Source organism: Notechis scutatus, chromosome 4 (genome assembly GCF_049901735.1).
Source record: "Notechis scutatus isolate UNSWTSFEM ecotype Mainland chromosome 4, rNotScu1.2, whole genome shotgun sequence".
NCBI lineage: Eukaryota > Metazoa > Chordata > Lepidosauria > Squamata > Elapidae > Notechis > Notechis scutatus.
In genome coordinates this window covers 3,796,860-3,821,028 of record NC_142012.1, presented here as the reverse complement: position 1 = coordinate 3,821,028, position 24,169 = coordinate 3,796,860, and the positions used below count along the sequence as shown (strand labels likewise).

Genomic DNA, 24,169 nt, shown 5'->3' with positions numbered 1-24,169 from the left:
GATGAGGACGGCAGTTGTCCTCCGTGGGCCGGCTGGGTTGTGTGGGCAGCACCTGCCGGTGGAAACGGGGCGCACGGAGGATGCCAACGGCCCCCCTTGCCCCACTTTTGGCCTGGAGGGCCTCCTGCCGCTCCCTGCTGGCCAAAACAGGGTGCCCTGAGTGCTCCAAGAGGCCCCCCAGGCCCAAAACGGGGCACAGGGGACCCCCCACACCCCATTTTCGCTAGCGGAAGCACCGTGAGTGGATCCTCGTCTATTTCCAGGCTGGCCCCAGGCTCCAGATCGACACAGGCCTGGAGTTGGACACCATTCCAGACCACGGCATGGCAGGGGCTTGTAAAGGTGGTTCCTGCTTCCCCTCCAAATGACACCCCTAACACTCACCTGTGGGCATAAGCTGTCAATCTGGGTTGCTGCCATCCGGACTAACTTCACCCCTTCTTCGTTATTGGAAATGGAACAAGCCAAGTTGGCCACCTGCAACGAAAGCCGGCGGAGCAAATGTTGAGAGTCAGGAAATCAAGCGATATTCCTCCAAACAAGCCAGCAAAGAAGGAAAGAAGGAAGGAAGCCAGGGGGACAGAGAATTTAAAAGCCAACCAACAAGGGGCGAGGCCACCTCCGTTCCCAAGCGAAGGCCAAACCGAGAAAGCCAAACTCCATTGAGCTGCAAAATGGTTTTTCTAAGCGCCCCAAAGTGATTTTATCAATCGGAGGTTTCAGCTGAAGACACAACCGGTGGTCCTCGACTTACGGCCACAACGGAGCCCCAAATTTCTGCAAGGCACTTAAGTGTGTTTTGCCCCATTTTATGGCCTTTCTTGCCACCGTTGTTAAATGAATCACTGCAGTTGTTAAGTTATTAGCGCAATTGTTAAACCAATCTTACGACCGCACTGAAGAAAAGTGACATGACCGTTTTTCTGATCCAAATTCGGATGGTTGGCAACTGACTCGTATTTACGACGGTCGCAGCATCAGCTGATCCCCTCTGGTGACCTTCGGACAAGCCAAGTCAATGGGGGAAGCCTGATTCACTTAGCGACTGTGTGACTCACTTGACAACTCCAGGGATTCACTCAGTCGCTCTGTGGCAAGCAAGCTCAGAAAATGGAGCTAATTTCCCTAAACGCTGTCTCGCTTAGTAGCAGAAATGTTAGCCCCAATTGTGCTCGTAAGTCGAGGACTACCTGTAGTTGGTAGATTGCTCTTCCTCCTGTTATTTAGAATCACCTGGTTCCATCCAGGCCAGTTTTCTGCTTCTCTCCCTCTCATTCACTGCAGTGACACCAAACGTGGTTTGCAGCTGAATCCATATATGTATATGTGGGGAAAAGTCAAGTCCAACACTTAGGCAGGAAAAACCCAAAGGACCCATATAGACTGGGTGAAACTAGGTTTCTTAATAGCAGGAACTGGGAGAGGGATCTTGGAGTCTGAGTGGACAACCAGCTAAATAGGAGCCAGCCGTGTGCAGCAGCAGCAGCCAAAAAAGCCAACGCAATCCTAAGTTGCATTAACAGAGGGAGACAATCGAGATCAAGGAAGGTACTAATACCACTCTGTAAAGCCTTAGTAAGGCCACACCTAGAGTACTGCATCCAGTTTTGGTCACCACACTCTAAAAAATATGTTGAAGATGTCTAGAAAAAGTGCAGAGAAGAGCAACCAGGATGATGAGGGGACTGGAGGCTAAAACATGCGATCCACGGTTGCAGGAACTGGGCCTGGCTAGTCTAGGGAAGAGAAGGACCAGGGGAGACAGGAGAGCATCTTCCAATATTTGAGGGGTTTCCACAAGAGAGGAGGAGGGGGTCAAGCTGTTCTCCAAGGCACCCAAAGGCCAGACAAGGAATAAAGGATGGAAACTGATCGAGGAGAGATTCAACCTGGAAATAAGGAGAAACTTTCTGACAGGGAGAACAATCCACCCATGGAACAGAAGTTGCCCTCGGAAGTTGTGGGAGCGTCATTAATGGAGGCTTTCAAGAAGAGATTGGACTGCCCTCTGTCAGGAATGGTGTAGGGTCTCCTGCTTAGGCAGGGGGTTGGACTAGATGACTCACAAGGTCCCTTCCAGCTCTGTTAATCTGTTAAAGCATGTTTCAGTTAAAGGTCACTGCCCCTCTCCATTTTGCCAGGGGTTTGGCGGTACAGAGCTTCTCACCTGGGGCCTCCAGCCCAAAGCCAAAGGTCCGTCCATCTGTTCTACCAGCCTGCTTCTGCAAAAAGCCAGCCAGATGCCTCCTGGGCATGAGCTCAGTTGCACCCGCCCGTTTCTCTTTCCCACCAGCTCAAATCAAAAGGGTGGATGGCTTCCTTATTGGAGCTGACAACCTTTTTCTCCCCGGACGTGTTTCAAGCTCTTTAAAAACTGCACGGGGTCAGCGGATGGGACCACTGCCACGGGATTTATAGCATCCGTCCCTCCGTATCTTGTGAGGAAGCCCACCTTCATTAGTGACGGTTTGCCATAGCAACGGTTGGATCAAAGCTACAAGAAGGAATGGACTCACCGGTGGGGAAAATAGCAATCTAGCCATAGCTCTTAGACTTATGTGCCGCTTCAAAGTGCTTTCTAGCCCCCTCTAAGAGATTTTACCGAGTCAGCCTCTTGCAAACCCCAACAATCTGGGTCCTCATTTGACCCACCTCGGAGGGATGGGAGGCTGTGTCAACCTTCGGTCAGGATCAAACTCTGGGCAGTGGGCAGAGTTAGCCTGCAATACTGCTTTCTAACCACTGCACCACCATGGTGAATAGCATAGGATAGGACAGGAATAGAACAGAACAGAAGAAGCCCTTACACTTATCTACAGCTTCACGGTGCTTTCCAGCCCCCTCTAAGAGATTTTACCGAGTCAGCCTCTTGCAAACCGCAACAATCTGGCTCCTCATTGGACCCACCTGGGAAGGAGGGAAGGCCGAGTCCACCTGGAGCCTGGTGAGATTCGATCTGCCAAATTGCAGGCAGTCAGCCGGCAGCAGAAGGAGCCTGCAGTCCTGCACTCTCACCACTGCGCCACCCTGCCTCTTGTGGGGCTACGTTGCGCAGGACCCAATGGAAACTTCACCTGTGAACTGGATGTGTTTTGATTGACTTGTCCAGAGTTGCCTTACAGAATAGCAGAGTTTGAAGGGACCTTGGAGGTCTTCTAGTCCAACCCCTCCCTGCTCTAGCTGGAAATGATCATCCACTCTCTTCTTCAAAACCTCCAGTGATGGAGCCCCCACAACTTCTGGAGGGAAGTGGTTCCTCTGGTTAATTGTCCTCCCTGTCAGGACATTTCTTCTTAGTTCTAGGTTGGATCTCCCTTTTGTTCTTTTCCACCTGTTACTTCTGATCTTGCTGAGGTGCGAGACAAGAACAGGGGGAGGAATAGGCCGATCCCCTCCCCTTCTTTGTGACAGCCCCTCAACTATTGGAAGTCTGCTCTCATGTCCCCCCAATCCTTCTCTTCTGAACTTTTACAAAATAACAGAGTTGGAAGGGACCCTTGAGGTCTGCTAGTCCAACCCTCTGCTCAAGCGGGAGACCCTGCACCACCTCAGACAAAATGGCTGCCCAGCCTCTTCTTGAAAGCCTCCAGCGTTGGAGCCCCCCCCCCAATTTCTGGAGGGAAGCCCTTCCCCTGATGAATCGTTCTCCCTGTCAGGAAATTCCTCCTCACTGTTAGGTTGGTTCTCTCCTTGAATAGCAATGAAATTATTCGTTTTGAATTCAGTTTGACTCCAGTTTCTTGGTAAGAAGCAGGAAGCTTCGTGATAGTCATAGGATACTAAACAAGCAATCAACATCAATCATTCTAGGAAACTGAATAAAGCAATATAAATCGTAAAGATACAAGCAACAAACGCTTGCAGTCATAAGTAGAAAAGGAGACAGGGGGTGGGAAAGGCGACTTTTACTGACTTTCTAACGTTTCTCCTACATTTGCATCCCTGTTCTTTCTTGGCAAAGGGGATTCACAAGAGGGGATTGTGGCTTGAACCCTTTTCACCCCGAGGTAGCCAAGAAACAAATGGACCAACCCAACGCCTGAACCACAACAACAACGAAGGTTGCACGTGAAGCATATGTCAAAATCAACCCTGACTGGGCTGAGATCACCGCAGAGTTTCCTGACTCCGAACTCTAATTCTCCGTCGAAACAGGAACAGGGACGGAAATAAATATTCTGCTTTGCTTTTATTTATTTTGCCCGGAGGCCTTGCCACAGCACCGGCTGGGAATTATTCATGAATCAGTTCAAACAAGCCCCTTTCTCCCCACACACATTTCTTTTGGTCTTCGCTTGTGGCAGGAATCTGCTCCTGCTTCCAATGTGCCACGCGGTATAACGACAGACGCATCTGTTCGAGGAGGCCCCTTCGGCCAGCCCCAGTTCGCTCCGGCGTTATCAAGGACACGGCTTGTATGCCTCAATGGGTCAGGATCCCTAGGGGGAAGAGCCCCTTGCTCTGGATTGCGAGAGGGGCCCTCGGGATCCACCCCAGCCCAGGCTTGGTTGACGGTGGCACGGGAGAGCTCATTGTTATCCGAAGGGGGAAGGCAAACGAATTACAGTTTTTGCTAACGGCCTGGGAGCACCGGGTCACAAATGGAGGCCCCTCCAGCCGGCCTGTTGTGGTTGCTAGTCAGCTGCTGCTTTGCATACATTAAACAAGGTCCCTACTTCCCCGTTAAAACGGCCCACAGCTACAACAAACAGTAATTATAATGCAGAGGCAGATGGGAACAAATTAGATGCTTGAAGTCAGGCGCAGAAATGCAGGATTAAAGGGCCTGCAAATACGCCTGGGTAGCATTACTGGCCCAGGAAATCATTACAGGCCTCTCACATCCTGGAGATCACCTGTTCAAATGTCTCGCTGCTTTAGGGCATTGCGGGCCAAAACAACTAGACACAAAGGTAGTTCTTTCTCCCCCCCCCCCCCCCCCCGGCCTAAAGATATTGCCCCATGGATTAGGCTGTGTTGCTATCAGCCTCCGCATCTTCTCATCACAACGGAAACAAATTCCTGGTGTGTCCAATCTTACTTGACCAATAAAGAATTTTATTCCATTCTTACTTTTACGTTCTATTGTATTGTATTGTATTTATTGCACTGCACTGTATTCTATTCTATTCTATTCTATTCTATTCTATTCTATTCTATTCTATTCTATTCTATTCTATTCTACTCTACTCTATTCTACTGTATTCTATTCTATTCTATTCTATTCTATTCTACTGTATTGTGTTGCATTGTGTTCTTTTCTTTTCTATTCTACTGTATTGTGTTGCATTGTGTTCTTTTCTTTTCTATTCTACTGTATTGTGTTGCCATTGCATTGTGTTCTGTTCTGTTCTACTCTACTCTATTCTATTCTATTCTATTCTATTCTATTCTATCCTATCCTATCCTATTCTACTCTTTATTTTGTTCTGTTCTGTTCCGTTCCGTTCCGTTCCATTCCATTCCATTCCATTCTATTCTATTCTATTCTATCCTATCCTATTCTATTCTTTATTTTGTTCTGTTCTGTTCTGTTCTGTTCCGTTCTGTTCATTTATTCTATCCTATTCCGTCCTTTCCTTCCATTCCATTCCATTCTATTCTATCCTATCCTATTCTATTCTATTCTTTATTTTGTTCTGTTCCATCTATTCCATTCTATTCCATTCTCCGCATTCTATTCATTCCATTCCATTCCATTCCATTCCATTCCATTCTATTCTATTCTATTCTATTCTATTCTAATGTTAAAAGAGGGAGGCTTTTTATTATGGGGTCAGCTGTCCTTCACACATCTTTTCTTCCTCTGATGATCATGAAGACAAAAGAGCCATCCTAGGCTTTGAAATATGCTATTTATTCTGCCTCTGTTCAAGGACATTGGAAACCACTGGAAAACCATAAGGAGCATCTTGGAATTGCAATTGAACCATCGAGTGAGCAGCATGTTCACAGATGTAGGTTAGGGTTATCTTGGATTTCTCTTTCTTTCTTTGGGAAAAAAAATGCATCTTTCATTCAACTGGCATTAAGATTTTGAGCACTAGCTTACCTTTTTTTCTAAGCTTTTCAATCTTTTCCCCATCAAAAATCAAAGGAAAAAAAAGATGGACCTCGCTCTCAAGATACAAGTTTGTGATGATGTTACCTAGTTAGGTAATGAGACGTCTGCAAGGAAACCACCAAGCTCAGAAAGCAGCCCACATTTGAACCCTGAGCTACAAAAATCCTCAGTGATGGTTGTCCACCTGTCATACCCCATGGAAATATGGGGAAAACGTTGGAGAAAGCATATAAGTACCCATCAAGCAGCTTCCATGGACTGGACAATGACCACAGGGATTCCAGTAGGTGGGAAAAGTTTACCTTTCTTAGTGAAATGCCTATGAAGGTTCTCAGTCAAGTCACAGTCTGTCTGTCTATCTGTCTGTCTATCTGTCTGTCTGTCTGTCTGTCTGTCTGTCTGTCTGTCTGTCTGTCTGTCCGTCTATCCGTCATCCATGTCTGTCTGTCTGTCTGTCCGTCCGTCCGTCTGTCCATCCATCCATCCATCCATCTATCTATCTCTATCTCTAATTCTATCTATTTATCTATCTATCTCTATCTATCTATCTGTCTGTCTATCTATCTATCTATCTATCTATCTATCTAGTATCTCTCATCCGTTTATCTATCTATCTATCTATCTATCTATCTATCTATCTATCTATCTAGTATCTCTCATCCGTCTATCTATCTATCTTCTGTCGTCTCTGTCGTCTATCTATCTATCTATCTATCTATCTATCTATCTAGTCATCCATCCATCCATCCATCCATATCATCATCCATCATCTATCTATCTCTATCTCTTATCTAATATCTATCTATCTATCTATCTATCTATCTATCTATCTATCTATCTATCTATCTATCTATCTATCTATCTATCTATATCTCTCATCCATTTATCTATCTATCTATCTATCTATCTATCTATCTATCTATCTATCTATCTATCTATCTATCTATCTATCTATCTATCTATCTATCTATCTATCTATCTACACATACACACACACACATGTACAGTAGTACCTTGGAGTGGACTAGAAGACCTTCAAGTTCCCTTCCAACTCTATTATTCTATGTTCTATGTACCACTCTGTGTGTTTGTGTTTGTGTGTGTGTGTGTGTGTACACATACACACTTATATGTAAGATCAAAAGCCAGCCTTTCTGCTCTTTCAATTAGCAAATCCTTGCTCAGTTTTGAATAAACTACCCGAAAGGAAGAAAACAATGTCCTCCCTAACTACCGCCCAGGAGAAACTTGCAGTATTAAAACCCCCCCCCCCCCCCCGGTGCCTTTCAGAGTCCTCGCTGCTTCTAATTAGTTGCCGCTAAAAGGGCTGTGAAACGTTTGCTCCCGGGGCCTTTTGTTTCTGGAGCTCTGGGGGTGTTTTGCTAGGGGGGGCATTCAATGAACCCGCAGCCTGTGGATTAGTGGGGGGGAATGTTTTGCCTTGGATGGAGATATATTTCCACCTTGAGTGCATTTGCAACATTCTCCATCACTAAGCTGCATGCCGTACAGTCTATGTGACACCCTTCCCACAACCGCGTGTCATAACGGTACTCCTTGACTTACAACCACAATTAAGAACGGAATTGCCATCACTAAGCGGGAAGGTTGTTAAGTGAGTTGAGTCCAATTTGGCGACCTTTATGCCATGGTTGTTAAGGGGATCACGTGGCCTTAATGAAATGTTAGGCTTCCCCCATTGACCTGGGTTGTGGGAAGCCGCCTGGGAAGGTCACAAATGATGATTATATTATCCCCAGGATGCTGTACATGTGTGTGTGTGTGTATGTGTAGATAGACAGATAGATAGATGATAGATGATAGATAGATAGATAGATAGATAGATAGATAGATAGATAGATAGATAGATAGACAGACAGATGATAGATAGATTGATGGAATTAGAGATAGATAGATAGATAGATAGATAGATAGATAGATATAGATATAGATATAGATATAGATAGATAGATAGATAGATAGATAGATAGATAGATAGATAGATAGATAGATAGATAGATAGATAGATGATTGATGGAATTAGAGATAGATGATAGATGAATGAGATAGATAGATAGAATAGATAGATAGATAGATAGATAGATAGATAGATAGATAGATAGATAATAGATAGATAGATAGATAGATAGATAGATAGATAGATAGATAGATAGATAGATAGATAGATAGATAGATAGATAGGCAGTCAGGTAGAGATAGATAGATAGATGATAGATAGAGAGATAGACAGACAGACAGACAGACAGACAGACAGACAGACAGACAGATAGATAGATACAGACAGACAGACAGAGATAGATAGATAGATAGATAGATAGATAGATTAGATAGATAGATAGATAGATGATAGATAGATAGATAGATAGATAGATAGATGATAGATAATAGATAGATTGATGGAATTAGAGATAGATAGATAGATAGATAGATAGATAGATAGATAATAGATAGTGATGGAATTAGAGATAGATAGATAGATAGATAGATAGATGATAGATAGATAGATAGATAGATAGACAGAGACAGATAGATAGATGATAGATAGATAGATTAGAGGATAGATAGATAGATAGATAGATAGATAGATAGATAGATAGATAGATAGATAGATGATAGATAGATAGATAGATAGATAGATAGATAGATAGATAGGATAGGGTTAGAGATAGATAGATGGAATTAGAGATAGATAGATCTATCATCTATCATCTATCTATCTATCTATCTATATCTATCATCCATCCATCTATCCATCTTCTATTTAACTTTCTATATCTATCATCCATCTATATCACATCCATCCATCCACCCACCCATCTCTCTCTCTTTCTCTCTCTCTCCACACACACACACAGACATATTTATATAGAACGTATAGATAAGATAAATAATATGGGAAGGCTGAATCCATCTCCTGCCCATCCTTAATTTTCTTATTTGCCCTAATTTGCTTGAAACTATCATCTTATGTTCCAAAAACATGGTTTCCACATATATAACGTGGTTAAATGAAACGAGCTCGTCCTTTTGTTGCTGTTGAAACAAACTCCCCACGCATTCCTCTTTGAGAACGAAAGCCACCAAGCCAGCTTATTCCTGCATTTCAGTTGAAACCCGGATTAGAAGGGCTGTTCTCATCCATGCAAAAGGTTTTCCAAACACCCAGAACCCTGCACTGAACGAGGGAGAGGCAGGTCAGGTCAGGTCCTTTCGGTGGGGCGTCATTCCCTTACTTTACATCAGGGGTGTCCAACCTTGGCCACTTTAAGACTTGTGGACTTCAACTCCCAGAATTCCTCAGCCAGCAAAGCTGGCTGAGGAATTCTGGGAGTTGAAGTCCACAAGTCTTAAAGTGGCCAAGGTTGGACACCCCTGCTTTACATTATCCTTTCATTCTTTTATGGATTTAAGCAGGGGGGGAAAAAATAACCTGATGACACAATCCATGTTTTATGGGAAACAAACCTTCTAACAAAGCAACACAGACCTAAGCATGGAGGAGTGAGAGGGTCTCTTTCCATCAAACAAAACAAATGTGCTCCTATTTACCTCAGAGCCACACCTGCTTTCTATTGATTCGGTTCCAAGTGGGCAAAAACCCCCAATGCAGCTGCGCACAGACCCACCCAGACCCCCGCAGAAAAGGGGTGGCGCTCACGCTGGAAGCACCCAGCGCAGGAGGTCCTCGACCTAGGACCCCAAGGGAGCCCCGAAGCTTCCGTTGTTAAGTGAGCCCTTTGTTCGGGGAGTTTTGCCCCATTTTAGGACCTTTCCTGCCACCGTTGTTCAGCGAATCCCTGCAGTTGATTTGTGACTAACCAGGTTATTCAGTCAATCTGGCTTCCCCCGTGGACGTTGCTTGTCAGACGGTCGCAAAAGGGGATCACGTGACCCCGGGAAACATTGCAAGCCTCATAAATAGGTTGGGGGGGGGTTGTCTCTTTTTCTGAAGAATGAGTAACCTTTTTAGCAACCTTTCCAATGGTCAGTAATGGTCTCCCTCTCTCTTTCTCTCTCCCCCTCCTTTCCCTTCTCTTTTTCTCCCTTCCTCCCTTTCTGTTTCTTTCTCTCCCTCTCTCTTCTTTCCTTCCACTCTTTTTCCTCCCTCTCCCTTCTTCCTTCTCTTTCTTACTCTCTTTCTCTCTCTCCCTCCCCCTCCCCTCCTTTCCCCCTCTTTTTCTCCCTCCCTCCCTCCCTGTTTCTTTCTCTCCCTCTCTCGTCTTTTCCCTCCTTTCCTTCCTCTTTTCCTCCCTCTCCCTTCTTCCTTCTCTTTCTTACTCTCTTTCTCTCTCTCCCTCCCTCCCCCTCCCTCCTTTCCCCCTCTTTTCTCCCTTCCTCCCTTTCTGTTTCTTTCTCTCCCTCTCTCTTCTTTTCTCTTCTTTCCTTCCACTCTTTTCCTCCCTCTCCCTTCTTCCTTCTCTTTCTTACTCTCTTTCTCTCCTCCCCCTCCCTCCTTTCCCCTCTTTTTCTCCCTCCCTTCCTCCCTCCCTGTTTCTTTCTCTCCCTCTCTCTTCTTTCTCTCCTTTCCTTCCACTCTTTTTGCCTCCCTCTCCCTTCTCCCTTCTCTTTCTTACTCTCTTTCTCTCTCTCCCCCCCTCCCTCCCTCCTTTCCCCCTCTTTTTCTCCCTCCCTCCCTGTTTCTTTCTCTCCCTTCTCTCTCCCTTCCTTCCTCCCTCTTTCCTTCCCTCCCTCTTTCTCTCCTTCCAGACAAGCTTCTTCCAAGTTGCAAGTTGTAAGGCCAAAGTGCAAAACAATATTTGAAAACAGAAGAGGGGCAAAGAACCTCTGAATTATGAGAAAAAACAGAGTCATATCATATGGGGTTTCGCTTGCCGCAACATGAAATATAGATTATAGAGAATGCACATCACTAAATTAGAGCATCTCTAAAATCTGCCTTCTCTCGACGCTCAGAGGCTTAATCGTTATTACAGTGCTAAGAGGACGGAGGGCATTTGCCACGGAGTAGTAACCAGCGCGTACGGCCTCCCTGATGAAGGGTTGCGGTGGGGATAACATCACTGATGAGGTCTCACCTATTATCATGGTCCTCAGAGGTTTTCCGTTGAACTCATGGAAGCCACATTGCTGGGCGGGGGGTGGGTGGGTTTCCACCCAAAAGAGCATTATCAGCTTGTAAATACATAAAGCCGTTTATATAGAATTGTGCTCCCTTTCTTTCCATTTCAAAGCTCTCTGATTAGAAGAGGTTTCTTATGACACTTAAACGAGCAAATGACACACACACACACACACACACACACACACCCTCACTAGTTGTAGTTAGTGCAATTTTCACCATTCTAATCGATATAACTTAATAAGTATTTTCAGAAACTTCCTTTTTGGCACAAAATGAAAATAAGAAAGACTCCCTCCTTCTCCCTTCTCTCCTTCCTTCCCTCTCTTTCTTTCCTTCCTTTTCTATCCCTCCTTCCTTCCCTTCCTTCTACCACTGCTTGTGGTAGCTCTATGAAATAAACAATAATAATGAATGCAGCTATTGTTTGGATATTCTTAGCAATTTCACTTTCAGGTTGAATAAATCTATGTCACCTGCAATTCTTAAGTTACTATGGCATGAAAAAAGTGACTTATGACTGTTTTTCACACTTACGACCATTGCAGCATCCCCCTTGTCACGTGATCAAAATTCAGACGCTTGGCAACTGACTCATACTTATGAGGGTTGTTGCCCTGCCCCATGGTCACGTGATCACGATTTTTAACCTTCCCAGCCTGCTTTCTACAAGCAAATGAAGTCAGATTCACTTAACGACTGAGTGATTCATTTAACAACTGCAACAATTCGCTGGACGACGGTGGCAAAAAGAGTCATAAAATGGGACAAAATTCACTTAGCAACTGCCTTGCTTGGCAATGGAAATTTTGGACCCAATTGTGGCCAAGAACTACCTGTAATAACTAATGTGGGTTTATTTACCTGGTTGTTTTAACCTGGGATGAGGGGGAAGATCAGTTATCCTTGCATACGGCCTCAACTCAGCGTTCTGACCAAGTATTTTGCTTCCACAATACAAACCCCTTTGAATTTTGCACCGCAATTGGGAATGCAGACCAAAGCATCGGAAAAAGAAAAGGCACAGAAGGTATAGAGCAGTGGTCACCAACGGGTGGTCTGTGAGAAAATGTTGGTGCTCCACAGAGAAACGTCACCCCCAAAGCAATGAATCCAGGCTGCGCAGGAACACAAGGCTGCACTGCCCACATGGCCGGTGGGAACACAAGGCTTGCGTAGTTTGCATTGCGCACAACGTGAGGGAGTGAGGGGAGGGGGAAAGGGCGGAGGGGGGGTACTTGCCCCACTCACCCACGCACCTGGCCTGGACACCGGGCTGCTTCTTTCTTCTTCTTTCTTCTTCTGCTTTTGGCTGCACGCAAGAAAAGCAGCCGAAGTCTTTCTTTCTCTCCCCCAAACTCCGCCAGACGTGAGTCTTTGGGACCCTGCAAGGCCTCCTGCTCCAAGAGGCTGTGCCTGCAAAGACTCATTTCTGGCGGAGTTTGGGGGAGAGAAAGAAAGACTTCTGCTGCTTCTGCTGCTTTCCTTGCATGAAGCCAAAAGTCTCTCTCTCTCTCTCTCCCTCCCTCTCTCTCTCTCCCTGAGAACGGAGCTGGAGACGGTATCCTGCGATCCCAAATAAAGAATAATCGATCGGTAGGAAAACGGGGTGGGGGATTTTCCTGCAGACTTTTGGGGGGATTTCCCCAGGATCTCTGGTCCTCAGGATTTAAAATGATGAATTGGGTGGTCCCTGAAGTCCAAAAAGTTCCCGGTATAGAGGAAGCGAAATTGTTGATGGATCTGTCCCATTTTAAAAGGAGACACGGCCAAGTCAATTCAACACATTATGTACAACTAACAGATAAAGCCTTTAAAAACTGAAAAATATTCACTTATAACCATGTTGGGATACTGGATACTGTAATATGGGCTACCGTTTCTGAGCTGGGAGATTTCTGAGCTATAACTAGATGAAAGCAAAATTCTACAGAAAAAAACCCCACAGCTTATGACCTCAATTCAGCCCAAAATTTCTGTTGCTAAGTGAGACGGGTGTTAAGTGAGGTTTGCCCCATTTTATGACCTTGCTTGCCTGACTTGTTAAGTGAATCATTGCAGTCGCTCAAGTTAGGAAACACGGTTGATAAGCGAATCTGGCTTCCCTATTGACTTTGCTTGTCAGGTGGTCGCAAAAGGGGCCTCCTCGCATGCCCCCCAGGACACGGGAACCGTCATAAACACGAGTCAGTTACCAAGCTCCTGCATTTTGACCACATGATGCTGCAATGGTCATTAAGTGTGAAAAATGGTCATGAGTCACTTGTTTCAGTGCCAATAGAGAGTGGTGCAGTGGGTGGCCTAGCGGTGGCGCTCTTGCCTCACAATCAGGAGGCCGTGAGTTCGATCCTAGATAGAGGCAGATATTTCTCTCTCTGGGAATGATGAGAATGTATCTGCCAAACAAAACTCCGCCCTGTGACAGGAAGGGCATCCGGCCAGTAAACACTCTGCTAGCTTCATTCAATTGCCCAGATTCCACCCACAAGGGATTATGGGGTTGTTAAATGACGATGATTGGAGCAACGGTCATAAGTGTGAAAAAGGATCGTGAGTCACTTGTTTCAGTGCCATTGTAACATCACTGAATGAATGGTTGTCAGTTGAGCACTACCTGTAATTCCTTAGAGTAGTTTTCATTAAATTATTTTCATAAACTAAATATTTGGAGGGGGTGGGGAGATGCACAATTTGAAATTTCAAAAAGAAGGAGTTGAAGAATTCGGGGATATATCTCAGCAATTACGAATGTGACTCTATTAAACAAAAGACAAAAGTCGCTGGAAACACACACACACACACACACACACACACACACCTTGCTTCCTCACCTGTTACTGCTCTGTTGTTTTTTCCAAGTGTGTGTACTCATAAGTTCCATTTATATATTTATCCAAGTTACATTTCTCTTTTACCTTGACTTTTGCTCTTTGCAAATTGTTAATTGTCGCCTGAGATCGAAGAGTAATGCGTATTTAAGCCCAGTGCTAATATCCCTATTTTTAGACACAATGGTCCTTAGGTTAATGCAAACACGGAATGATTTAAGTGCAAAGTATTTTCTTTCCGGTGAAGAAAACAAAACAAAAACAAAACCAAAAATAGTTAAAAAAGAGCCGTAATTTGAATCTTCAACAGTAAATGGCTAAGGAATCTGCATTGTTGTGCTGGTCGTGAGGGGACGAGAGCACCTGAGAGTGTAGGCAGGAAATGCCACAGGAACCTTAACTAAGATGAACTGTTTTCAAACAAGCGTTCCCCCCCTTATTTGTTATCATGTTTAAAATTCCCATCTTGGTTTTTGATCTGTATGATTTGATTTATTATTATTTTTTTGAAGATTTCTTGCTCAGCTAAATTTTCTCTTGATACACTCTACGAGTAGCAAGTGCTATAACCGGGGGAAACGGCGCGAGGCAGATCATTAAACTATTACAAAACACTTTGTCCAGCCTTGCACAACATTTCATCTAAACCAGGGGTGTCCAACCTTGGCAACTTTAAGCCTGGAGGACTTCAACTCCCAGAATTCCCCAGCCAGCTGGCTGGGGAATTCTGGGAGTTGAAGTCCTCCAGGCTTAAAGTTGCCAAGGTTGGACACCCCTGATCTAAACATTCAAGTTTCCAGAACAAGCCACCTTAAAAAAGAAGAAGCAAAGCCTGAATATTGCATTTAAGAGCATCTGCTATGTGGGGCTCTTGAGTTTTTTTTTGAGGTCGGTTGTTCACTTGTGGACGTTTCATGACCCAACTAGGTAACCTCATCAGTGCTAGAAGGGAGTGGCATTTGTTCACACTATACATACAAGTGGCTTTCCTTACCAGTGTCGGAGGGGATATTTTCTCTTTGGTAGTTCCTTGATTAAGGAACTACTTAATTAGAGAGATTTAGATGTGGAGTCCTTGGTGGTTTCTGAGCTTAATTATTTTCTTGCAGATGTTTCATTATCCAGCTAGAGAACATCACCACTGCTAGATTGACCCCTTCTTCTCTGTGGCAGCCCCTCAAATATTGGAAGATGCTCTCCTTCCTCCCCTGGTCCTTCTTTTCATTAAACTAGACCTGCCCAGTTCCTGCAACTGTTCTTCATATGTTTTAGCCTCCAGTCCCCTCATCACCCTGGTTGCTCTTCTCTGTACTTTTTCTAGAGCCTCAACATTATTTTATATTGTGTTGACCAAAACTGGATGCAGGACTCTAGGCGTGGTCTTACCAGGGTGGTATATTTGATGACGCATTCATTGGATGGCATTTTTGACAGTACAGGCTATGTGATAGGCTATGATGACCTCTGTTTGCTGTTGGTCGGCTGCCTTGAAAAAGTTTCTCCTGTCAATCTTGCAGATGTCTTCATTCATTCATTCATTCCTTCATTCATTCATTCAATTTCTATAGCCGCCCATCTCAGCAAATGATTCTGCTATATGGAGCCTTCCTATTCTTATACTGTAGATTCTTTTCCAACATAATTCACTTTGGTTATGATTTATGTTGCTTTCTTGTACAATCTCTTACGGCAGAGGTCTCCAAACTTGGACACTTTGAGGCTGGTGGACTTCAACTCCTAGAATTCTCCAGCCAGCTCTGGGAGTTGAAGTCCACCCGTTTTAAAGTGGCCAAGTTTGGAGACCTCTGTCTTATAGGGTGGAAGCATTTCGTTTGCTAAATCCAAAGGAGTCATTTGAGCATGCTGGGTCTCCCTTGTGCAGGTTTAGCCCTGGCTGCGATGTGACGATCAATTCCATGGCACTCAGGAAGAACGTTGTCCTGCCATAAAGGGGCATTTTCTCCCCTCGTCACAAAAAGGCCTCATTGCAGCTGAAAAAAAAGTCCCTCCCTCGCGAATTCTGAACCCTGCAAACAAAGTCAGAATGAATTTCCCAGGATGAGACAGTTCTCCTCTTTTTATCTAAGGTGGCCAAAGGATCCTACAGGTAGTCCTCAACAGTTCATTTAGCGACCGATTCGAAGTTACAGTGGCACTGAAAGAAAGCGACCAATGGCCATTTTTCAACTCCTTGTGACTCCTTGGTCCCCTTGGTCAAACTTGAGACGTTTGGCAACTGACTCCTATTTATGACACTTGCGGTGTTTCCCGGGATCACACGATCCCCCTTTGCGACCTTCTGATGGGGAAGCCAGATTCACTTAACGACCGGGTTACGAATGGAACAACCGCAGTGCTTCCCTTCACAATTGTGGCAGGCAAGGCCGTAAAGTGGGGCAAAATACCACTTAATGACTGTCTCACATAGCTACAGAAATATGGACCCAACTGTGGTCATAACTCAAGGACTGCCTCTACAGGGATGAGCCCTGTTGTGAACTGCCACCTGTTATGACCCTCCCCAATATTCACTTCCATTTATCCCCCCTGTGGATCTGGAGGTTCTAGAAATAAAACAAATGTCACGTTTATTTATCTCTTTAATTCCTGCAAAAAAGTGGAAACCCCGCCCCCACAAGACGTTTTCCCTGGATGTGCTCAGAATGAGGGAGAGAGAGAGAGAGAAAATAAAATAAAACCAGCTTTGACATCCAGGCGCTGCAGGGTGTCTTAGGGCTCTTTTCCCTACAGGGGAAGGATGAGCTAAAAGCAACTTCAGTTAAAGTTGGCAGGGATGGAAAGAGCTCCTGGAATCGCTCGAAGGCGTTTGCTCACCGTTTAGAGTCAACGGGTCGTAATAGCCTGAAAATCCCCCAAACAAGATAAATAATAAATTGGGGGAGTGTGTTTTTCACGTATCTGTGGCAGCCCAGGTTTCCAAAGAGCCCTTCCGAGAGGGGCTCACACCATGATACACGCTGCTTTTTGAAGGCAGAGAGGATGGGAAAACATTTTATTTTTTTAAAGGGTTCCCTTGCCAACCATGGCCCTTTGGACTCTACCGAGACAAACTGTCCCACTTCTGTAAAAGAGAGTCAAGGGAGAGAAAGGAGGCGCCTGAGTTAAAATAGCAACACGATTCTAGGTGCAATAACAATTTTTCAGGATACTCTGTCACTGACCTGAAGGTGGTTATGGTACAACAGAGAAATGCTCTTATTGCACAAGTAGGAACCTATGAATTGCGACACAGTGAAACTTGTGGGGTCCTTGTTGATCTCTGAGCTTGATGGTTTTGTTGCAGACGCTTCATTACCCAACTAGGTAACATCATCAGTGCTAGTAGGAGATGAGGCTTGGTCTCATTTTACATTCTGTCGGCTTGCTCTGTCATTGCTGGTGGAATGGTCTTAAGTGCTTCTTGATGTGGCTATTTACGGTTAGCGTGATGAGGGGCGTGGCACAAAAGCTACAACAGTAGGTCAAGTCCCTTGAATTCCTCCAACTTGGCCCCCAAAGTCCAGTTATCATCGGCTGGAGGAAAAACTTTCCCAAGAACAGTCTTTAAAGGGAAGAAATTCCGTCCAAACCCAAAGTACATATAGATTATACATAAAAACCAACACAAACCATGTTGCAGCAATTAACCAGACAGGACAGGAACCAGGGGTGGGATTCAAATTTTTAAACAACCGGTTATGTGGGCGTGGCTTAGTTGTTGGGCGTGGCTTGGTGGTCATGTTATTGGCTGGGCGTGGCCAACTCAACATCACTCACATCGAGGCACGCATCTCCTTGCCTGGCCTCTCATGACTGTGGGGATGCTGAAAACAGTCGTAAGTGTGAAAAATGGTCATAAGTCACTTTTTTCAATGCCATTGTAACTTGGAATGGTCACTCCACAAAAGCAAAGTACCAGCAAAGGAGGGGGGAAAAACTCAAGAGAAGTTCCTGAGATTGGAAGTCTAGTCTTGCCAAGAATGTAATAAGGGTTAACGGAGAGGCAGTTTCTGTAAGCAACACCAGAATGTTTCCTTCCTGCCTTCCTTACAGGATTAGCCCAGTAATTTCTTCTAACAACCGGTTCTCCGAACTGCTTAGAATGTTAACAACCAGTTCTAGCGAATAGGTGCGAACTGGTAGAATCCCACCCTTGGCAGGAACCCAGATAAGACTCGACAAACAAATATAATTCATGCTTTGCTTTCAGCAAGGTGCTTTGCACAAACACCCTTTTTAATCCTGTTTTCCCAGCTGCAGCTAATGAAGGGAATCAGGGCCTTTTCCTCTCCCATAAGCCATGTTGCTCCCTTCTCTGTTCTTCCCTGCGTGCCCTGGGTCAGGAAATGTCTGCAAGAAAACCACTAATCTCAGAGAGCACCAAGGACCCCACAGTTCAACCCTGAGCTACAAATATCCTCTTCTATCCTTTATCTATCTACAGTTTCTTTCTCTCCTCCTCTTTTCATTTCAGCTCTTTTCTGCAGCAAAGTTACATCCATGAGGTTGATTTTAGTCTGGATAATTTTCAGTGTTAAAATGTGCTGGAGATCTCTCCCCCCACTCCTCCTCCTCTCCTCTATGAAATATGGATTTAACCATGATTTGAAGCCTCACACACACACACACACACACACATCACCCTCTGTCCAGCTCCTCTGCCCAGCTTGCAAGCAGAACCTGTTTTGACCTTGAGGGTCAGTGCACAGCAACATGAATTATTCTAAATAACACAGAATCCGGAGGAAGCTGCCTTTGAATGACACTGAAGACAAAGCAGCCAATGAGTAGGAGAGCAGGTTCCCCTCAATTCTGGCAGTTGACATGTTTCAATTTACATTTGCCAAATGTAAAATGTGCTCAGATGTATTTCCCTTTCTTATTCCTCCCCTTTTTTCTGTCTTCATTCCTTTTCTTCCTTCTCTATGCTTCCTTCCCTTTTTTTCTACCTTTTCCTTCCTTCCTTCCTTCCTTCCTTCCTTCCTTCCTTCCTTCCTTCCTTCCTTCCTTCCTTCCTTCTTTCCATCCTCCCTCCCTCCCTCCCTCCCTCCCTCCCTCCACATCCCAAATGGTTGAAAAGTCCACCCTATTCCCCTCTGTTATCCAGCCTCGGTCTTTGACTCTCTCGGAACAAGCAAGGACTTCCCTCTTTTCAAAATGGAGTCCCGTAGGGCTTTGCTTGCTGTACCGAGAATGACTCTTTTGGCTTTTGAAAGACCAAGAGGGAAACTGAGGCGGAAGAGCAGCCCTGTCTGGGTAAAACAGTACAGCAATGTTAGGCACCACGATTTGGGGGAGAATGAAAATTAGAATTATACAGAACATCCACCACTAAATTAGCATATATATTAAACAAAGGTGTAGCCAGGATACGACCCTGACAAAGGGCCACATAGATGATGCCCGGAGAGGGACCTAAATGAGTTAGTCCTAATTCTTAGCAAAGTCCTTAAATACAATTTTTTCAGCAAGAAAAATGGATGTATATATATATATATATATATATATATATATATATATATATATATATATATATATATATATATATATATATATATATATATATATATATATATATATAGTTTGCTGTGTTCTGCTTGATTGGTGTTTCTAATATCTTCTGTCTGTTTTGTGGCTTTTTTTGTCTTGATTGGCTGGCAACATTGTGTTCCTGTATTGGAGGCTTTTAGTGCAGCTTGGCTCCGAGTAAATGGACGGCTATCATTTATTAGGAAGCTAGGTTTCATCTGGGTGCCTGGTTGGGGTGTGTTTGAGCTGGAGGTATCAGGGGGAGTCTGTTTGTGCCCAGTTGTTTGCCTGGCTAGTGGTGTGGAGATTTTTTTGTTTGTGAGTGCAGGCTTCCAAATGATTGACAGTCGGGTGGAATCATCTCTTCTATTCATGCTTTCAGGTCTTTTTTCAATCTCTATGGCTTCTCTGATGATTCTGTGGCTAGGGTTTTCTATAGTGGCTAGGGTTTTGGTGCCATTGAAGTTGATGCTATGACCTGTGGCTTCCATGTGTTGGACTAGTGAGGAAGTGTGTTCCAGCTTTTTGACTGCATTTTTGTGTTCAATCAAGACACACAAAAAAAGCCACAAAACAGACAGAAGATATTAGAAACACCAATCAAGCAGAACACAGCAAACTCCAAGACCAATAAACACAGACCAAGACTCCCAACCAATCAGGATGAAGAAAAAACCATTCTGGCACAGCAGTAGACTAGATTGGAAGTATCTAGGCAACGTTTCGATGAAGTCTCATTCATCATCTTCAGGCTTGTGTCTTCTGCTCTGTGCTTCTCAGAGTAATGTGAGCTTGCAGCTGCTTCTTCCTTTTAACTGCTAGTGGGGGTGTGACTTGATTGGGTGGGGGCTTGGCTGTGTTCTGATTGGGTGGGGGTGTGTTCTCATTGGTTGGGGGCCTGGCTGTGATCTGATTGGTTGGGGGGTTGGCTGTGTTCTGATTGGCTGGGGGAGTGTTCTGTTCAGGTGGGGGCTTGGCTGTGTTCAGGTTAGTCTTAGTTGCTGGGGGATTTGAGCTGGTGAGCTGTGATCCTGTTGTTTGGCTTCGCGTTTGTGGTCGTGCCACATCTTCATGGCATCTGTTTGCTTCATGTATGGGTCGGAGGAGTTTGAAGCAGGTAGTGATGCAGCTGCGGTATGGCTTCTGGTCCGTGGTCGTGTCTCATCATCTGTGTGGGTGTGAGTCTGCTTTGTACGTGGAAGTGTGGTGGTAGCATCTTGTGTGGCCCTCATGTCATTCTTCATGTTAGGTACTCGTTTGTTAATGAGGGCGGGTTTCCAAATGGCTGGTAGGCGGGAGGTATCATCTCGTTTATTCATGCTGTGTGGGCGTTTTTCTATCTCTATGGCTTCTCTGATTATTCTGTTGTTGAAGTGTTCGGTTTTGGCGATAGTTCTGGTATTTTTAAAGTCAATCTCATGTCCTGTGGCTTTGAGGTGCTGGACCAGGGAAGAGGTAGGTTCTTCTTTTTTGATTGAGTTCTTGTGTTCTTCAATGCATGCACTTATTCTTCTGTTAGTTTGTCCGATATATGTGGTGGGACAGGCGGTGCAAGGGATTTCGTATACTCCTTGGTTTTCTAACTCGATTCTGTGTTTAGGGTTTCTTAGGATGGTGGATATTTTTCTGTTTGTGCAGAATGCTGTTTTAATGCTGTGTTTTTGGAGGATCTTGCTGATTTTGTGCCTTTTATATATGGGAGGAGGGCTTTGCCGTTCTCTTGTTCTCTGTCTTGGATTTTGGTTGGGGTTTCTTTTTGGATTAGGTGAGTAATCTTCTTTCTTTGGAATCCATTGGCTGTTAGTATGTTAGTGAGAGTGTGTAGTTTGGTTTTTAGGTGTTGTTCCTCACATTACTCCAAGAAGCACAAAGCCGAAGACACAAGCCTGAAGATGACGAATGAGATTTCGTCAAAACGTCGCCAAAATACTTCCAATTTTACACGGGAGAAAACCCGAATAACCAAAGATACACACACACACACACACACACACACACACACACACAAAGAAGAATATGCATTTTTGTATGAAGAAAGAAAAAATAATAATTTATTGTTGCCTTCTCTTGTCTAAAACCCGCCTGGCCTTCACCGATGACTCTTTTGGTTCCTACCCAATCCTTTGTTTGCAATTGAAATGTTCAGTGTATAATTTGCTAATCCTACTCAGAAGGCAAAATGGGTTTATAATTAGCTCTTTTTGTCCTTGTTAATAATTGAGTAGGTTTCTCATGAGCCTCCAGGAATGTTGCCAGTTGGACAACTGACCAAGGTGGAACTAGAACTCACAATCACCTGATGATTTGCCCCAAGTCACCCAGCTGGCTTTCATGTTTAAGGGAGGACTAGAACTCCCCGTCTCCTGGTGACTGTGCCAAAGTCACCCAGCCAGTTTTCATACCTAATGCAAAAGTAAATCTTTTGGTGTCTAGTTAGTGATTTTACCAGATTTCTATGCTTGCATCTCTAAGTCTTCACACATTTTCCAACACTGCTGTCCTTAAGCAATAACTTTTCTTCAGAAAAAAATAAGTTTTGTATTCACAGTTGATTACTTATTTATTTGCTTGTGAATGCGATAGGCCAATTCCAGTCACAAATGACTCTGAATGATGAATAATTCCCTTTGGGTCATTCAAATTAAAACCTACCCATAAAACATACTCCCTTTCCTCCAATCCATGATCATCGAATTTGATTCCTTTCTTAAAAACAAAACAAAAACCAAAAAAACTCAGCAATACTTAGAGCAAAAATCTCATCTTCCATTTTAATGCAAGGATATCAACCGTAAACAGCGGTATTAATTTTGTCCGAGTTCATTTATGCGGGGTTTACATTCAGTAGCGCAGGTTAAGCAAGCTGTTCCATGTTCATTTTCAACGGTATATTTTATGCTGCCTTTTACCCAACGTCAATATCTATTTTGATCCATGGGAATAGAGAGAATATAAATTAAATGCAAAAATAATGTTTGCTGCACATGCATAATTTATAAACAAACTTGCAGACTCAGTTCGGCTGCCAGAGACATTTGGGCCCCCCGCTACAACTCCCCCAAAAGAAGCCGTCTTAACTTCTTGATGTGGGTAGAGAAAAGGAGGAGGCTCAGTTGCAAACTTGCAAAGAAAATCAGAACCCAGGGAAGAGTCAGAATAACAGAGTAACAGAATTGGAAGGGATCTTGGAGGTCTTCTAGTCCAACCCCCTTCTCAGGCAGGAAAGCCTATACTATTTCAGGCAAATGGCTGTCCAAACTCTTCTTGAAAATCTCCAGGGATGGAGCACTCGCAACTCACAGGAAACTCTTACTTTTTAATGTGATGGAAAGCGCGGGAACATTTAGAGTTGGCTTTCCACCAGTTGTGCCAAGATGTATTTCCTAATAAAACTGTTCTTTGAGGAATCAACCTGCCTCAGAGTTCTGTCTACAATGGGGATTTTTTGCTTGGAACACTGAACACTGTCTCAGTTCCAAGTTGCTTCTCTCCTTGATTAACTTCCCCCCATGGCTTCTTGTCCTGCCTTCTGGTGCTTTGGAGAATAGCTGGACTCCCTCTTGTTTGGGGCAGCCCCTGAGATATTGGAAGGCTGCTATCCTGTCTCCCCTGGTCCTTCTTTCCATCAAACTAGACCTACCCAATTCCAGCAACCGTTCTTCGTATGTTTTAGCCTCCAGCCCCCTAATCATCTTTGTTGCTCTTCTCTGCACTGCAGCACACGGCTGGCTCATATTTAAGTGATTGTCCCCTGGGACTCCAAGACCCCTCTCACAATTACTGCTATTGAGCCAGTCTGGACCAGAAACTTTATAGCTAATCATTTATGTTTCAAGCATCTGCCTGCATTCACTTTGGATGGTCAGATAAGGCCTCAGAGGGAGCTTAGGACTGCTTTCTGCAGTGCAAGGATTCTAAGCTAGGCCCCTTCTTAACCTCTCCTTCCAGTCTGGCTGGAGATTCTATCCCATTTTTGGGTCAGTGCTCAAACAGGAAATCTGGAGTGCATCACACACTTGGACCTGTTCAGTTTTCTTTATGCAAACATATCACTGTGTTTTGGCATTTATATTACAAAAAAAAAAAAAAAATCCCACAGGAAGTAAGATTTAAACCACAGCTCAGGTGTCTCAAAAGGTGTTTTTTCAAGAGTCAACTGGACTTCCTTGTTATTATTGGAGGGTGTTTCATTTGGGCGGCCCACAGGTCGATCTAAACAGAGGCCTTTTTAGCCTAAAGAAAAGGTTGCAAAATAAACCAATTGGGAATTTCCAAGGACCTGAAAAGAGCTTCCCTCTTCCAGATTGATTTGACGTGGTTCCTTTTGCTTGATGCTGCCTGTAAATTTAGCATTCGGGTTCTTCCGTTCCTTCCCAGAGGGGCCTCTTGGGTGACATGTCAGATTTTAAAATCCCACCTTGGCACTTCGGTAATTATTCTATTGAAGCGATGAACAATTTGTGAAGATCTGTGAAGACGGCCATAGTTTTTGTTCCCCTTTCACCTGCCGGCACTTTTCAAATTAACTAAGATAATAATCTCCCAGTATTAAGTACCAGCACTCTGACTTCTGTTATCAAGCAATTTTGCTCTTTAATGGGCACTTACTTAAGTCCGCATTTACATTTAATTTTCTTTTTCTTTTGT

General features: G+C 44.3%; 1 protein-coding gene across 3 annotated transcripts in view; it reads right to left on the bottom strand.

The window, feature by feature from the left end:
• Positions 1-24,169, bottom strand: part of CTNNA2 (catenin alpha 2) — a 520,748-nt gene that overhangs the window by 99,740 nt on the left and 396,839 nt on the right. For all 3 annotated transcript variants that reach the window (XM_087962697.1, XM_087962698.1, XM_087962699.1), the window contains exon 10: positions 385-477. In XM_087962697.1, the coding sequence (XP_087818823.1) occupies positions 385-477 (93 nt within the window). The remainder of the gene's footprint in view (positions 1-384; positions 478-24,169) is intronic.